General features: G+C 42.5%; 1 protein-coding gene across 1 annotated transcript in view; it reads left to right on the plus strand.

Annotated features, from left to right (window-relative positions):
• ncor1 (nuclear receptor corepressor 1) overlaps nt 1-18149 on the plus strand; it is a 117644-nt gene that overhangs the window by 30053 nt on the left and 69442 nt on the right. Inside the window, exons 4-9 of the mRNA XM_029691136.1 lie at nt 1117-1336; nt 1623-1805; nt 3086-3208; nt 7583-7639; nt 9074-9126; nt 13581-13647. Of these exons, the coding sequence (XP_029546996.1) occupies nt 1117-1336; nt 1623-1805; nt 3086-3208; nt 7583-7639; nt 9074-9126; nt 13581-13647 (703 nt within the window). The remainder of the gene's footprint in view (nt 1-1116; nt 1337-1622; nt 1806-3085; nt 3209-7582; nt 7640-9073; nt 9127-13580; nt 13648-18149) is intronic.

Here is an 18149-nt window from a genome sequence, read left to right on the forward strand (position 1 = left end):
TGTTAGTGAGCATTTCTCCTTTGCCAATATAATCCATCCACCTGACAGGTGTGGCATATCAAGAAGCTGAGCAAACAGCATGATCATTGTGCAGTTTTGTCACGCAACACAATCCCGCAGATGCTGACTGCTGGAATGTCCACCAGAGCTGTTGTCAGAACATTTTCTTTTCTTTACCATAAGCAGAGTTCCTCTGTCCAGTGTTCTTTTGCCCATCTTAATCTTTTATTTTTATTGGCCAGTCTGAGATATGATTTTTCTTTGCAACTCTGCCTAGGCCAGCATCCCGGAGTCGCCTCGTCACTGTTGACCTTGAGACTGGTGTTTTGCGGGTACTATTTAATGAAGCTGCCAGTTGAGGACTTGTGAGGAGTCTGTTTCTCAAACTAGACACTCTAATGTACTTGTCCTCTTACTCAGTTGTGCACCGGGGCCTCCCATTCCTCTTTCTATTCTGGTTAGAGCCAGTTTGCGCTGTTCTGTGAAGGGAGTAGTACACAGCGTTGTACCAGATCTTCAGTGTCCTTGAAATTTCTCACATGGAATAGCCTTCATTTCTCAGAACAAGATTAGACTGATGTTTCAGAAGAAAGTCTTTGTTTCTGGCCATTTTGAGCCTGTAATCGAACCCACAAATGCCGATGCTCCAGATACTCAACTAGTCTAAAGAAGGCCAGTTGTATTGCTTCTTTAATCAGGACAACAGTTTTCAGCTGTGCTAACATAATTGCAAAAGGGTTTTCAAATGATCAATTAGCCTTTTTAAAAGGATCAACTTGTACTTGGATTAGCTAACACAACGTGCCATTGGAACACAGGAGTGATGGTTGCTGATAATGGGCCTCTGAACGCCTATGTAGATATTCCATACAAAATCTGCCATTTACAGCTACAATAGTCATTTAGAACATTAACAATGTCTACACTGTATTTCTGATCAATTTGATGTTATTTTAATGGACAAAAAATGTCCACACAAAAAATTACAAAATTTGCCAAAAGAAGGACATTTCTTAGTGACCCCAAACTTTTGAACAGTTGTGTAAATCTGTGGTTTGTTTCCTTGCCACGTTACTAACGAGAATTGCAATACTGGTATCGTCCCCACCACCCCAGGCCTCCAGAGAGACGTCATGGCTATGAGCAACAGTTCCACAGTGTCACCTCCCAGCAGCAGACCGATGGACACGAGGCCCTGGAAGCCAAGCGGCCTCGCATGGAGACCGTCTCTGAGGCCCACTTTTCCCATAATGCCCTGTCCGGAGGCATCGTTCTGCCCCTGCAGTCCCACCAGGTCCAGGACAGCCTCAGAGCCTCTGGAGGGGAGGTCAAGAAGGTGGGCGTCGCCTATCTACCTAGTTCTAATAAAGACATGTATTAAAACCCTCAGTGACTTTCAGTATGTTTGAGGGCATCACTTTGTGCAAGGCGAGGTACAGAAGGGCTAATCTTGATCACACAATGAATATTTATATGGGATACAAGTTGATTTGTAGATTCTGTACAGTCTGACTGAGTGATTCTGTGACCACATTGCAGTCAGACTGCAGTCTCAAACATGTACAATCTATTGAACCCTCATTGACTGCAGTGGACTCACTTTCTCTATGTCTATGTTCCAGGAGACCCAGTTCAGTGGCATGAAAGCCGAGTCCCAGTCCCCAGGAGGGCTGCACCGTGTGGGGGAGGAGCAGGACGGCTCGCCCTCCAAACTGTCCAAGGAGGAACTGATCCAGAGCATGGACCGTGTGGACAGAGAAATCGCTAAAGTGGAGCAGCAGATCTTCAAGCTGAAGAAGAAGCAGGTGGGTTAGGCCACTTGTGATGTGACACACCCCATGCCTGCCCCAGACCTGTTGGAAAGATTAATATTCTGTGATTTGTGTCGATAGGAAATATTTTCTATCATGGATTTCTAGCAATTAACATAATATTGGAGTAGATCTTAACACTGCCCTTCAACCAATTGCAGCAACATTACATCTAATTGAATGTTGATTGAACCAAACAAATCTATTTTTGTCACTCATTCATACCCTCTAATACCAACATGTTTCACATGATGTTATAAACAAGTTAAAAGCCTGTTGTCTCCGTGACAAGGAGGTGGAACTGAGCCAGTCCATTGTGTAAGTGAACCAGGTAGGGTGAAAGGGCCTCCAGCTAAGCCTACAGGTTAGGTAGTCGTCCCAGCAAGGACCACTCTCCTCCAGGCAGCGCTACAGGTTGCCCCCCTGCCTTCACTGCTGCGTTTGAAGGCAAATCTCTGGGTCTCTTAAGTTGCTTTCCACGGGAGTACAGGTCAGCTAGCTTGTTGCACACCTATGTCTGCTTTGAATTACTTGCTCCCAGAAGACGGTGAATATCTGGGGCTATGGGATTATTCACAATATCAAGCTCTCTTCCTGACCTGGTGAAGGGATAATTAACTCGCTTTTTTGTGGGGATTTGAGTTGGAGAGCAAAAAACAGTTGCTATCTTTTTGGAATCCCTACTCGTTAGACAGGAATGTGAACTGCGCCTGGCTTTGGGAGAAAGTCAATTTTTGTGTTTTCCTAAGGCTTTTCCCAGGATTTCCTGGGAATTATTTATTTACTCAAGGTATTCCAGGAGCTCCTAATCTCGGGTGGCCTTTTATAACCTAGTTGTTTACATAACCTTTAGCATGTAAACACATGGACACCAGTTCAACTAACACACACACACACACACACAAGTTCAACTATCAGTCAGCAGAGTGAGTCTCAGAAAGTGCAGAGACCAGCATATCAGTTAAATTACAGAGCTCTTAAAATAAAAAATAAAACAAGCATGAGCCTCGCATATCAGAGACTGGAATCAGATTAGCACCGTTGAGTTAAAATGGAGCCTTGTTCTCCTGCCCAGCCACCACCATGAGCTGTATAGAGGTGGAATTAGAAAACATGAACATTTTTGTTTGAAAACTCGCAGCATGAAACCCATGTCTTATTCTTTAACTGTATGATTTATGGAGGAGAGGAAGTTTCCCATATAATTGTTGTGTGTGTGTGTGTGTGTGTGTGCGCACACACTCATTTGTTAACTGTTATGTGTTGTCTTATAGCAACAACTGGAGGAGGAAGCGGCGAAGCCAGTGGAGCCAGAAAAGCCGGTGACCCCTCCCCCCATACCACAGGAACACAACAAACACCGCAGCATCGTCCAGATCATATATGACGAGAACAGGGTGGGGTTACCGGGAATCCTGTACACCTACTGTACTCCTACTGTACTCACTCACTCACCTCTTCTACACCTGCCACTACTACACAAGACAGCTCTTTCAATGTGTCTGGTGGTCTTACCATGCTTAGGGCTGGGTGATCAAATCCTGATGTTTTCAAATTTATGAGCGATTCACAATTTCTTTGTTTTCTCTAAGTTTTGCTTCTCAATTAAAGGTCAATACTGCATTTCAAACAGTCAGCAATAATCTAATGATTTCAGGGCTTTTACAATTATACCTAGGCTAAATATAAGCGTTTCACAACCGTAAGACACTAATAATTCAATTATTTTCTCAAAATAGTTTAGTCTGCCTTTTTACAATAATCACTCTTACAATATTCACTCTGAAATGGCCCCTTTTGTTAAAAATTTAACCAGAACCATGCACAATGCATATCCACTAATAATGACTGTTTATGAGACCTGGGTCTCAAAAAGTTAATCTCTCAAGCACAAGCCCACGTGCTAGTGAGTAGCCAACTAATCTTTATATTTCAAGTCTAGCCAACTTGAATCTATTTGCTAGCTCACAAGGTAGAACAGTTTAACTGTTAGAACAGACCTTCCTGTCTGTCTCCACCTGTTTGAACAGCAAGCTAGCCGGTCCACTTTGTTTTTAGATGTTGAAATCAAGTGGCCTACCTGGATAAGAAGGAGCTTATTTCTCAGAATGAGAACGAGTTGCCAATTACTGATACAAATGTGTATTTTTTTTATGCTCATTGCAAATTTATATAACACAGACGGGGCAGCTAGCACACAACTCTGTGGATAAAATGCTGCTAGGGGTACGTGGTACCGCAATGCCGTGCGTGACAAATTGAGCATACATTTTCCAAATCAATGTTTTCTGATACTCTTATTTTAGTAGGGTCTACTCTGCGCTCAATTTTTAGAATTGAGACATAAGGGTATCGTTATAACGGTTAAGTTCTCTATTATAGGAAAATAATGACAATGTGTTTTGGTGTCCATATGACCGATGCATTTGAGGTTTGGTCCATCATAAAATAGTGAGGTGAAACTGATTATTTTCAGAGGAAGCTATCTTTCATATTTTGTTGTTGGGTGGGGGGTGCACAACACAGAAGGAGTGAAGGAGACAAGGCCAAAAACATAACATGAGAACAAGCGGACATTAACTCCCTTGCTATACAGGCATTTGGAATTTTGCCCTAAAAGATCAATTAGAATTAACTCTATATTGCCTGGTGCTAACCACACTGTACTTTTATCTAATCAAATTGTTTTGATCACATACACATTGTTAGCAGACGTTATTGCGAGTGTAGCGAAATGCTTGTGCTTCTAGTTCCGACAGTGCAGCAATATCTAAAATGTAATATAACAATCACACAACAACTAACTAATACACACAAGTCTAAGATAAGGAATGGAAAAAGTGTGTATATATATATATATATATATATATATATATATATATATATATATATATATATATATAGTTGATGTTATTTTAAGGGACAAAAAATGTACTTTTCTTTCAAAGACAAGGACATTTCTAAGTGACCCCAAACTTTTGAACGGTAGTGTATGTGTGTTTTAGCAGAGGGAAAGGGGAAGGTGGGACTGTGTGTGTGTGTGTGTGTGTGTGGGTAACTAGTTCATGTCTGCGTTCTCACAAGACCGCCTGCATCCTTTTCAGCTAGCCATTAACCCTTTTAGCGGGAAAGCCTCTCCTCAGCCCAGACTGAGAGCAGAGCCACGTAGAACATTCCCCCTGTGGCCTTGGTTATATGCCACAGCAGTCTCTGGGCAGAGTTTTTATGAAAAAAAAAATATATATATATATATTTTTTTTGTATAATTTATTTTTTCTGAATTTTTTTACGGAGTAGATACAAGAGATCTGTTGCTAGTGCCAAGGTCTATTAATTATTCTATACCAGAAGATAATTTTGTCTTTTGTCTCTTATTCAAACAACTGCAGTTTATACATTTTTCATGCATAATTTGGACAAAAGCTTAAACACAAAAGAATCCAGATGGACACATTACTATTAGTTGTGTAAAATAGTTTGGAAATACATGGAAGATAATGTGCACCAGAGCCTTTTATTTGGTCGCTCTCCTTCATCTGTTTGAGCTTCTTATTGAAACTCTTGTTGGGCGCCAGGTAGCCTAGCGGTTAAGATCTTTGGGCCAGTAACCGAAAGGTTGCTGGTTTGAATCCCAGAGCCGATTAGGTGGAAAATATGTTGATGTGCCCTTGAGCAAGGCACTTCACCCTAATTGCTCCTGTATGTCGCTTTGGATAAGAGCGTTTGCTGAATGACTAAAGTGTCAATGTAATAACCTTGCCTGGCAATGATCTCCGTTGGCTTTCCTCTTTTGGGCAGGCAGATTCACCACACAGTGCTGCCTGGGAAAGAGACGCTGTATTTTCAGACTTCAGACACTTAGGGAGACAGAACTGGATTTTTATTTTTTCCACAGATCCCTACTTTGTATATGTGCATACATACATGCATACATACAGTTGAAGTCGGACGTTTACGTACACTTAGGTTGGAGTCATTAACTTATTTTACAATCACTCCACAAATTTCTTGTTAACAAACTATAGTTTTGGCAAGTCGGTTAGTACATCTACTTTGTGCATGACACAAGTAATTTTTCCAACAATTGTTTACAGACAGATTATTTAACTTATAATTCACTGTATCACAATTCCAGTGGGTCAGAAGTTTACATACACTAAGTTGACTGTGCCTTTAAACAGCTTGGAAAATTCCAGAAAATGATGTCATGGCTTTAGAAGCTTCTGATAGGCTAATTGACATAATTTGAGTCAATTGGAGGTGTACCTGTGGATGTATTTCAAGGCCTACCTTCAAACTCAGTGTCTCTGCTTGACATCATGGGAAAATCAAAAAAGAAATCAGCCAAGATCTCAGAAAAACAATTGTAGACCTCCACAAGTCTGGTTCATCCTTGGGTGCAATTTCCAAACACCTGAAGGTACCACGTTCATCTGTACAAACAATAGTACGCAAGCATAAACACCGTGGGACCACGCAGCCGTCATACAGCTCAGGAAGGTCTGTCTCCTAGAGATGAACATACTTTGGTGCGAAAAGTGCAAATCAATCCCAGAACAACAGCAAAGGACATTGTGAAGATGCTGGAGGAAACGGGTACAAAAGTATCTATATCCACAGTAAAACGAGTCCTATATCGACATAGCCTGAAAGGCCACTCAGCAAGGAAGAAGCCACTGCTACAAACCGCCATAAAAAAGCCAGACTATGGTTTGCAACTGCACATGGGGACAAAGATTGTACTTTTTGGAGAAATGTTCTTTGGTCTGATGAAACAAAAATAGAACTGTTTGGCCATAATGACCAATATGTTTGGAGGAAAAAGGGGGATGCTTGCAAGATGAAGAACACCATCCAACTGTGAAGCACAGGGGTTGCCGTTTCATGTTGTGGCGGTGCTTTGCTGCAGTAGGGACTGGTGCACTTCACAAATAGATGGCATCATGAGGCAGGAAAATGATGTGGATATATTGAAGCAACATCTCAAGACATCAGTCAGGAAGTTAAAGCTTGGTTGCAAATGGGTCTTCCAAATGGACAATGACCCCAAGCATACTTCCAAAGTTGCTGCAAAATGGCTTAAGGACAACAAAGTCAAGGTATTGGAGTGGCCATCACAAAGCCCTGACCTCAATCCTATAGAAAATTATTGGGCAGAACTGAAAAAGCGTGTGCGAGCAAAGAGGCCAACAAACCTGACTCAGTTACACCAGCTCTGTCAGGAGGAATGGGCCAAATTTCACCCAACTTATTGTGGGAAGCTTGTGGAAGGCTACTCAAAACTTTTGACCCAAGTCAAACAATTTAAAGGCAATGCTACCAAATACTAATTGAGTGTATGTAAACTTCTGACCCACTGGGAATGTGATGAAAGAAATCAAAGCTGAAATAAATCATTCTCTATACTATTATTCTGACATTTCACATTCTTAAAATAAAGTGGTGATCCTAACTGACCTAAGACAGGGAAGTTTTACTAGGATTAAATTTCAGGAATTGTGAAACTGATTTTAAATGTATTTGGCTAAGGTGTATGTAAACTTCCGACTTCAACTGTACATGCATGCATGCATACATACATGCCGCTATTTCATGTTTGTGTGTGTGCTGAGGAAAAAATTATTGTAATTTAATTTAATTGAACAAATGGAACCACAGCGCTTGCAGCCCACATTGTGTGTTCAGTCACCAAGGACTACTACTTTGAGTAAAAGGTTTATTTTATTTTGTTCTATACTAACTATCATTATATTGTCTTTTCTTTTTTGCAGAAAAAAGCTGAAGAGGCCCATAAGATATTTGAAGGTCTTGGTCCCAAGGTTGAACTGGTAGGTGGTTGAGGATATTCTGAATGATTGTTTCCTAGATACAGTGTATTCAGACCCCTTCACTTTTTCCACATTTTGTTACGTTACAGCCTCATTCTTAAAATGGATGAAACAATTTTTCCCCTCATCAATCTACACACAATACCTCATAATGACAAGGTGAAAATAGGTTTTTAGAAATGTTTGCTAATTTATAAAAAATATAAAACAAATACCTTATTTACGTAAGTATTCAGACCCCTTGCTATGAGACTTGAAATTAAGCTCAGGTGCATCCTGTTTCCATTGATCATCCTTGTGATGTTTCTACAACTTGATTGTAGTCCACATATGGTAAATTCAATTGATTGGACATGATTTGGAAAGGCACACACCTGTCTATATAAGGTCCCACAGTTGACCGAGCAAAAACCAATCCATGAGGTCGAAGGAATTGTCCTTAGCGCTCCCAGACAAGATTGCGCCTTGGTCATGGAAGTGACCAAGAACCCGATGGTCACTTTGACAGATCTCCAGAGTTCCCCTGTGGAGATGGTTGTCCTTCTGGAATGTTCTCCCATTTCTACAATACTCCACCAATAAGGCCTTTTTGGTAGAGTGGCCAGACGGCTGCCACTCCTCCAGTAAAAGGCACGTGAAGCCCTCTTGGAGTTTGCCGAAAGGACACTTAGACCATGAGAAACAAGTGGTGGCAGGATCGTGCTGTGGGGATGTTTTTAGGCGGCAGAGACTGGGAGACCAGTCAGGATTGAGAGAAAGATGAACTAAGCAGTACAGATGAAAACCTGCTCCAGAGAGCTCAGGACTTCAAATTTGGGCAAAGGTTCACCTTCCAACAGGACAACGACCCTATGCACACAGTCAGGACAACGCAGGAGTGGCTTTGGAACAAGTCTCTGAATGACCTTGAGTGGCCCAGCCAGAGCCCGGACTTGAACCCGATCTAACATCTCTGGAGACACCTGAAAATAGCTGTGCAGTGACGCTCCCAATCCAACAGGATCTGCAGAGAAGAATGGGAGAAACTCCCCAAATACAGGTGTGCCAAGCTTGTAGCGTCATACCCAGGAATACTTGAGACTAATCGCTGGCGAAGGTGCTTCAACAAAGTACTGAGTAAAGGGTCTGAATACTTATGTAAATATTTTATTTCAGTTTTTATTTTGAATACATAGAAAACATTTCAAAAACTGTTTTTGCTTTGTGATTATGGGCCATTGTGTGTAGATTTAAAGGGGATAAACAATTTAATCAGTTTTAGAATAAGGCTGTAACTTGACAGTGGTAGAAGTGAAGGGGTCTGAATACTTTCCGAATGCGGTGTTAAGGTGCTTCGAAAACTGCATATAGTAGCAATGAATTGAGCTATTACAATGCTTGTAGCTAATTACTTATACTTATAGACTGATTTCTTTCCCCCCTTTTTTTTCTTAGCCCCTTTATAACCAGCCGTCTGATACTAAAGTATACCATGACAACATAAAGACGTGAGTATGCACTTTTGTTTCTTGTGTGTACAGTATGTAAAGAAGCATGTGTGTCAGGGTTTCAGATAGCCGGCTTTTACCCCCCAAAAAATAATTATGGAAAGTCGATAAATAAAATTGCCGCCGGCCAATTGTCCGGGATAAGGAAAAAAAAATCCCATTTGCGAATACCAGTCGATGTAGCGTGAGAGCTGCTGCTACAGCTCATCAAATGGCTCGTTCGTTGCTGCTGGAGTGAAATATGTGCTTTCAGAAGCCTAATTGTTGCACAACAATTCGTGTTTTAAAAACATTTTCAATGGCCATGATTTTAAAAAGTGTTACTGTTTCTCAACTGGTAATTGATGCTTGCTTCGATTCGCGATTCAAGTGCATAGGCAACTAGGCAGGTTGCTGTGCGTCACACACCACTTTGCATTGAGCCGGAGACACTATGCATTTTTAAAACATTTAGGCTACTTAATTAGCCTATTTCTATAATGTTCTATTGTTTTTTTTAAGCAAAACATTCTGATATGTTGCATCAGCCTGATTTGCTATTTAACGTTTATGGTTTTTGGAATAGTTGTATGAATTTGTGATCTATCGTCCCACAATAGGCTATTTCTTTCTCGCACAGAATAAGACCAATAGAATAGGTAAACTTGTCTACTATGGAGGATAGTAAATTGACATAGGCTAGTGATTTTACTGTTCGTTACTTGTCTTGTTGGCTGAGGAAAAGTAAATATGGACAGTTATTCTAACATCTTCAAATTGCACGTCAGAATTAGGTAAGAAGGACTCAAACCGTTGCATGTTCTGGTGAGATGAATTACCATAATCTAAATGTGATTTCTGTCGTTCTGAGCACCGTGGGTGCACGCCCTAATCAGGTTACGCAAATGTATTAAATATACGGTACATTTTAAATGCTGTCGTTCAAATGTCTGGCGCCACATTTTCCTAATGGAAACCCATGTTTGTGTGTGAACCTTTGACCTCTAACCTGACCTAATGCTTTAGTGTTGTCTGCAATGTTAGCTGCAATGTTAGCTGTCTCAATTCTGTGTTTGCTCCATTGACACCAGTGAGAAAGAGGATCCGTCAGTCTGAAGGGAACATATATCTAGTTTTTTAAATTTTTTAAATGTAACCTTTATTTAACTAGGCAAGTCAGTTAAGAACAAATTCTTATTTACAATGGCGGCCTAAGAACAGTGGGTTAACTGCCTTGTTCAGGGGCAGAACAACAGATTTATACCTTGTCAGCTCAGGGATTTGATCTCGCAACCTTTCGGTTACTGGCCCAACGTTGGGGCTTGGCTGGTAGGGTTGAAGGCCAGGCTGTCTGGGTCTAAAGTTCTTATCACCCTGTAACGTGAGAAACTGGCCTCGGGTTGTGGTCTTTTATGGTGGAGAAAATACCCAACTATCATACTTGAAGTAGTTTTACTTGAGTAATTTTCTATTAAGGTAAAAGTCACCCAGTACAATTCTACTTGAGTAAAAGTCTAAAAGTATTTGGTTTGAAATGTACTTAAATGTAATTGCTAAAATATGCTTATGTATCAAAACTAAAAGTATAAATCATTTCTAATTCCTTGTATTAAGCAAACCAGATGACACCATTTTCTTGTTTTTAAAATTTATGGACCGCCAGGGGCACACTCCAACATTCAGATATCATTTACAAATGAATTGTGTTTAGTGAGTCCGCCAGATCAGAGGCAGTAGGGATGACCAGGGATGTTTGGTTGATTAGTGCGTGAATTTGACTATTTTCCTGTCCTACTAAGCATTCAAAATGTAACGAGTACTTTTGGGTGTCAAGGAAAATGTATGGTGTAAAAAAAAGTACAATATTTTAAGGAATGTAGTGAAGTAAAAGTAGTCAAAACCCCCTCAAAACTACTTGAGTAGTAATTTAAATAATTTTTACTTAAATACTTTACACCACTGACTGGCGGCGGCAAGTAGTCTAGCAGTTAAGAGCGTTGGGCCAGTAACTGAAAGGTTGCTGGTTCAAATCCCCGGCCAACTATGTAAAAAATCTGTAGACGTGCCCTTGAGCAAGGCACTTAAATCTAATTGCTCCTGTAAGTTGCTTTGGATAAGAGCGTCTGCTGAATGACTAAAGTGTAAATATAAAATGTACTGTACTGATTCTCAGGGTCAAGGCATTGAGAGTCCAGGTGTGTGTGTGTAATGTGCTTGTTGTACACATATTGCCCAAGTTAGTCACCTATCACACTGCTTTTATTTTTCTCAGATAGCAATTAAATAAAATATAAAAAGAACCAGTCTGCAAACTCAGTAGATGATCGTGTTGACCAGTGATAGATGGGGGTTGTGTGGTTTATTTGATTTCTTTTTTTGGAACTTTTTACCCCTTTTTCTCCCCAATTTCGTGATATCCAATTGGTAGTTCCTTTTGTCGAGAGTCATGCGTCCTCCGAAACATGACCCCACCAAGCCGCACTGCTTCTTGACACACTGCTCGCTTAACCTGGAAGCCAGCCGCACCAATGTGTCGGAGGAAACACCGTAAAGCACAAGAAGTCGCTAGAGCGCGATGGGACAAGGACATACCAGCCGTCCAAACCCTCCCCTAACCCGGACGACAATGGGCCAATTGTGCGCCGCCTCATGGGCCTCCCGGTCGCAGCCGGCTACGTCACAGCCCGGGATCAAACCCGGATCTGTTATGACGTCTCTAGCACTGTGATGCAGTTCCTTAGACCGCTGTGCCACTCGGGAGGCCCTAGGGGTTGTTGTTGATACAGGACCCTTCTCTAATTCCTCATATTAATGGAGAGGTGGAAGGCAGATTGTTATGTGTTTTCTTTATGTAGAGTTAAATAGGCATGTGTTGTGCACATATTATCTTGTCTAACTGTTTAGTGCTTCCATTCCTACAGGATAATTTTGTTGTTGTAGTGTAAACAGCAATAGTAGTGTCCCTATTAGAGGTTGGCCGATTATGATTTTTACCGCCAATGCCGATTGGAGGACCCAAAAAAGACGCTACCGATTAACCAGACGATTTTTATATATTTGTAATAATAACAATTACAACAATACTGAATGAACACTTATTTTAACTTAATATAATACATAAATAAAAATCTATTTAGTCTCAAGTAAATAATGAAACGTGTTCAATTTGGTTTAAATAATGCATAAACACAGAGTTGGAGAAGAAAGTAAAAGTGCAATATGTGCCATGTAAGAAAGCTAACGTTTAAGTCCTTGCTCAGAACATGAGAACATATGAAAGTTGGTCGTTCCTTTCAACATGAGTCTTCAATATTCCCAGTTAAGAAGTTTTAGGTTGTAGTTATTTCTCTCTATACCATTTGTATTTCATATACCTTTGACTTTTGGATGTTCTTATAGGCATTTCAGTATTGCCAGCCAAATCTCGGGAGTTGATATGCTTGAAGTCATAAACAGCGCTGTGCTTCAAGCATTGCAAAGAGCTGCTGGTAAACGCTGGAATGTGCTGTTTAAATGAATGCTTATGAGCCTGCTGCTGCCTACCACCGCTTAGTCAGACTGCTCTATCAAATCATAGACTTAATTATAATGTAATAAACACAGAAATATGAGCCTTCGGTCATTAATATGGTCAAATCCTGAAACGATCATTTAGAAAACAAAACGTTTATTCTTTCAGTGAAATACGGAACCGTTCTGTATTTTATCTAACGGGTGGCATCCATAAGTCTAAATATTGCTTTTACATTGCACAACCTTCAATGTTATGTCATAATTATGTACAATTCTGGCAAATTGGGAAGAAATGGTCTTCACACAGTTCGCAACGAGCCAGGCGGCCCAAACTGCTGCATATACCCTGACTCTGCTTGCACAGAATGCAAGAAAAGTGACACAATTTCCCTAGTTAATATTGCCTGCTAACATTAATTTATTTGATCTAAATATGCAGGTTTAAAAATGTATACTTGTGTATTGATTTTAAGAAAGGCATTGATGTTTATGGTTAGGTACACATTGGTGAAACGACAGTGCTTTTTTTCACGAATGCGCTTGTTACGTCATCACCCGTTTGGCGAAGTAGGCTGTGATTCGATGAGAAATTAACAGGCACCGCATCAATTATATGCAACGCAGGACAAGCTAGATAAACTAGTAATCTCATCAACCATGTGTAGTTAACTTGTGATTATGTTAAGATTGATTGTTTTTTATAAGATAAGTTTTTAATGCTAGCTAGCAACTTAGCTTGGCTCCTTGCTGCACTTGCGTAACAGATGGTCAGCCTGCCACGCAGTATTCTCGTGGAGTGCAATGCAATCGGTGTCCAAAAATGCCGATTACCGATTGTTATGAAGACTTGAAATCGGCCCTAATTAATCGGCCATTCCGATTTAATCGGTTGACCTCTAGTCCCTATAGGACCTAGATCGGCGCACACCTCGCTGAACAAACCGTTTTTCTCTCTCTCCCAGTAATCAAGTGATGAGGAAGAGGCTGATTCTGTTTTTCAAGAGAAGGAACCATGCTCGTAAACAAAGGGTAAGTCTCTCTCCCAGCTGTTGAGGGCTGCAAGGGAAGGAAACTTCAAGGCATGTGCTGGATGCTTTGACCAAAATACAGAGACTCATACACATGCGCTCACACACACACACACACACAGCCTCACGGACAGACTGACATGCTGTGCTCTCATAGAGATGACCCAAACTGACCATGGCCAATAATACTTTGATTGTTTACCCCATTGGCAAGCTCTTTTACTCTATGCATGTACAGTATGTTAAACTGCATCACATTCCTCAATTTGGTGTCATTTTAATGTCTTCTGGCACCAATTGAATTTGAAAGCAATAGGTGGCAACCACGCACACTAGCTTGAATTTATATGCCCACTTATTGGTTTCATAATTTCTTGTTTGACATGTTTGTAACACTTAGGGCTGTCCCCGACAAAAGGAAATCTTGGTCCACCGAAAGTCGTCTATTCTTTCGACTATTTGATTGATTTGAATGTGTATTTTTCCATATATAGACACACCTTATGTGTTTGAATAAAATCAATTCTATATGCATTGAGGTTCTCTGATGCTTTAAGCACTCTGCTTGATGAAATATGACACAAATGACTCGAGGGAGCCAAAGATCAAGATGACCAGAAGAAAAAAAACTTAGCCTGACCCAACCATCCTCCACCTGCTCCTACTCACTTTTTAAGATTCTGCCGTTACTCTCCCGAACTTACCGGTAATAGGCTACATGAGGAGTCTGCAACCTTTCTCAGTTGGAATGCAAATTTATCTTACCAATTCTACCAATCTGTGTGCCAGTTAGTGGTTTTCGTATATGCACATTTTCGTGGAACAGTTTCATTTAATTTATAATAACGTGTTCGTATCTCAATCATTTGTCATGTGGATTATCAAAATTCTATCCAAGTCGAAATGAAAGTGATGCAAATTTAAAAAGTTACTTCTATTGCCATTGCCAACTATGTAAAAATACCCAGTAAAGCCAACAAATATAAACATGACAGCCTGCAGGCAGTGGCGGTTCTAGACCATTTCAACTGGGGGGGGGGCCAAGCTGGGGCCAGTTGTACTGTTAGAGGGGCCAGTTACATTAGATGTTATTGTTGTCATATCGTTTTCTTCACTGCATTGCAGGCATTAGCAGACCATGTTCATAATCATCATCGTTGCTACTGTCTAATAACGGATGCAAAAAAAGAACGAAAGCAAAAATTATTTATGTAAAAATTATTTCATACTCCACATTTAGGGGGGCCACAAGGGGGTCCAAAATTGTTGTCACAGGGGCACTGCCCCCCCTGTGGTCTGTCAGCAACGAACTTGAAACATTTTATCAACTGTTATCTTGGGTCCAGCCTGAAGCTTAAGCTAGCAAACTTGCAACATTTTATCAAATATTCTAGGGCCCTCAGTTTCCCGCACCGGTGAGCTTGGGACAGACGCAGCTGTAGGCTATTTACGCAAGGGAATAGAAGTAATCAGGTCGGCCTATTTTATGACGTTTCCACTGGATCAGAGCATGACGTTTTTTCCTTTCACGCTGAGTAGTTATCGAAAGGGAGAGAGCTGGAAAGATTTTTCAAATACATTAAGGAACTATTGTCATTCTCAATGGATGTAAAAACAGACTTAGTTTGCTTGCTGTTTGAGAAGAAGAAAACATTACTTTGAGAAGCTCCACAGCTCAATAGTGGTTGTGCATTAAGCCAATCAGATCCCCAAATGTGCACATTTATATGCCTACATTTGCTTGCAGGCCAGGTAGCCTATAGGCCTACTTCAATGCGTAATCAGGTGCACGTCCTAACTGCTCCAAACAAAAGACAATGACTAAATTGACAAAACTCACATATGAAATGAAATTAACCAAAACGTGTTACTCACAAGCGTAGCATAGGTTGTGCACTCTGCAAACAGTGTCCACTCCAAAAATGAAAACGGTAAAAGACTGTGTAAAGGGGTGCGTAACTGGTGGCAGTGAAGTCAGACGCAGGAGAGCAGAACTAAGTAATAGCCAGAGCAGTTTAATTTCGAAACCAACGGCATAAAGAAATAACCAGCATGGGGACAAAAACCGACGCGCACCAGTAAACATGTGCACAAGCACTTACAGCAAACAATTCCACACAAAGACATGGGGGGAATAGAGGGTTAAATACACAACACTTAATGATGGAAATGAGTTCCAGGTGTGTAGGAAAACAGACAAAACAAATTGAAAATGAAAAGTCGATCAACGATGGCTAAAAGACCGGTGTCACCTCCACCTGCCTGTTACTCTCGGGGTGAAAACCCGAGGTAAGGCTGATCGAGACCCCCAGATGTTCCATGAACGCCCTCCAGACCCTCGAAGTGAACTGGGGACCCAGATCAGACACTACATCCTCAGGCACCCCGTTGTGCCGGAAGACGTGCGTAAACAAGGCCTCCGCAGTCTGTAGGGCCGTAGGGAAACCGGGCAGAGGAAGGAGACGGCAGGACTTAGAGAAACGATCCACAACAACCAGGATCGTGGTGTTTCCCTGTGATGGGGGAGATCGGTCAGGAAATCGATCGACAGGTGCAACCATGACCGTTGTGGAATGGTTAAGGGGTGTAACTTACCTCTGGGCAGGTGCCTAGGAGCCTTACACTGAGCAAGAGGAAACATAAACCCTCATGTCCTTGGCCAAAGCCGGGACAGTGCGTCTGCCTTCACGTTCTGGGAACCTGGTCTGTAAGAAAGTGTGAAAACAAAACAGGTGAAAAACATGGCCCACCTTGCCTGGCGAGGGTTCAGTCTCCTCGCTGCCCGGATATACTCCAGATTGCGGTGGTCAGTCCAGATGAGAAAAGGGTGTTTAGCCCCCTCAAGCCAATGTCTCCACGCCTTCAGAGCCTTGACGACAGCCAACAGCTCCCGGTCCCCCACGAGCTTCGGTGGTGTACACGAGCGCTGAGAGAGCACGGCTCCTGTCCCAGTCTCGGACGCGTCTACCTCCACTATGAACTCCAAAGAGGGATCCGGATGGGCCAGCACGGAAGCCAAGGTAAACAGAGCCCTCAGGTGACCGAAAGCCCTGTCCGCCTCAGCCGACCACTGCAAACGCACCGGTCCCCCCTTTAGCAGTGAGGTAATGGGAGCCGCTACCTGACCAAAACCCCGGATAAACCTCCGGTAGTAATGGGCAAACCCTAGAAACCGCTGCACCTCCTTTACCATGGAGGGAGTTGGCCAATTACGCATGGCTGAAATGAGGTCACTCTCCATCTCCACCCCTGAGGTGGAAATGCGGTACCCTAGGAAGGAGACTGACTTGGAAGAATAGGCATTTCTCAGCCTTGACGTACAGGTCATGCTCCAACAGTCGACCAAGCACCCTGCGCACCAGGGACACATGCTCGGCGCGTGTAGCGGAGTATATCAGAATGTCATCAATATACACCACAATACCCTGCCTGTGCAGGTCCCTGAAAATCTCGTCTACAAATGCTTGGAAGACTGATGGAGCATTCATCAACCCATACGGCATGACAAGATACTCATAATGCCCTGAGGTCGTACTGAACGCCGTCTTCCACTCGTCTCCCTCCCTGATACGCACCAGGTTGTAAGCGCTCCTGAGATCTAGTTTGGTGAAGAAGCGCGCCCCGTGCATTGACTCAATCGCTGTGGCTATGAGCGGTAGCGGGTAACTGTACCTCACCGTGATATGATTTAGGCCTCGGTAGTCAATACATGGGCGCAGACCTCCCTCCTTCTTCTTCACAAAAAAGAAACTTGAGGAGGCGGGTGACGTGGAGGACCGAATGTACCCCTGACGCAGGGATTCGGAGACATATGTTTCCATAGCCACCGTCTCCGCTTGTGACAGGGGATACACATGACTCCTGGGAAGTGCAGCGTCTACCAGGAGATTTCTCACAATCCCCCCCCCCCCGTCGATGGGGTGGTAATTGAGTCGCCTTTTTGGAGAAGGCGAGAGCCAAATCGGCATATTCGGGGGGGAATGAGCGCGGTGGAGACCTGGTCTGGACTTTCCACCGTAGTAGCACCAACAGAAACCCCTAAACACCTCCCTGAGCACTCTCGCAACCACCCTGTGAGAGCCCTCTGTTGCCATGAAATGGTGGGGTCATGACGAGCTAACCAGGGAAGGCCTAGTACCACGGGAAACGCAGGAGAGTCAATGAGGAAGAGACTGATTCTCTCATCATGACCCCCCTGCGTCACCATGCCCAGGGGCATGGTAGCTTCCCTAATTACCCTGGACCCTAATGGTTGACTGTCCAGAGCGTGAACTGGGAAAGGCCTAACCAGTGGAACAATAGGGATCCCTAACCTATGGGTGAATGCTCTGTCGATAAAATTCCCAGCTGCGCCTGAATAGACGAGCGCCTTATGCGGGGAAAACTCAGGAAAGTAAACATGCACAAACAGGTGTACAACAGAGGGCTCTGGATGAGAGTGGTGCATGCTCACCTGGGGTGACGCCAGAGTACCCTGCCTGCTGCCTCGACCCCTAGAGGAAC

Source organism: Salmo trutta, chromosome 15 (genome assembly GCF_901001165.1).
Source record: "Salmo trutta chromosome 15, fSalTru1.1, whole genome shotgun sequence".
Classification (NCBI taxonomy): domain Eukaryota; kingdom Metazoa; phylum Chordata; class Actinopteri; order Salmoniformes; family Salmonidae; genus Salmo; species Salmo trutta.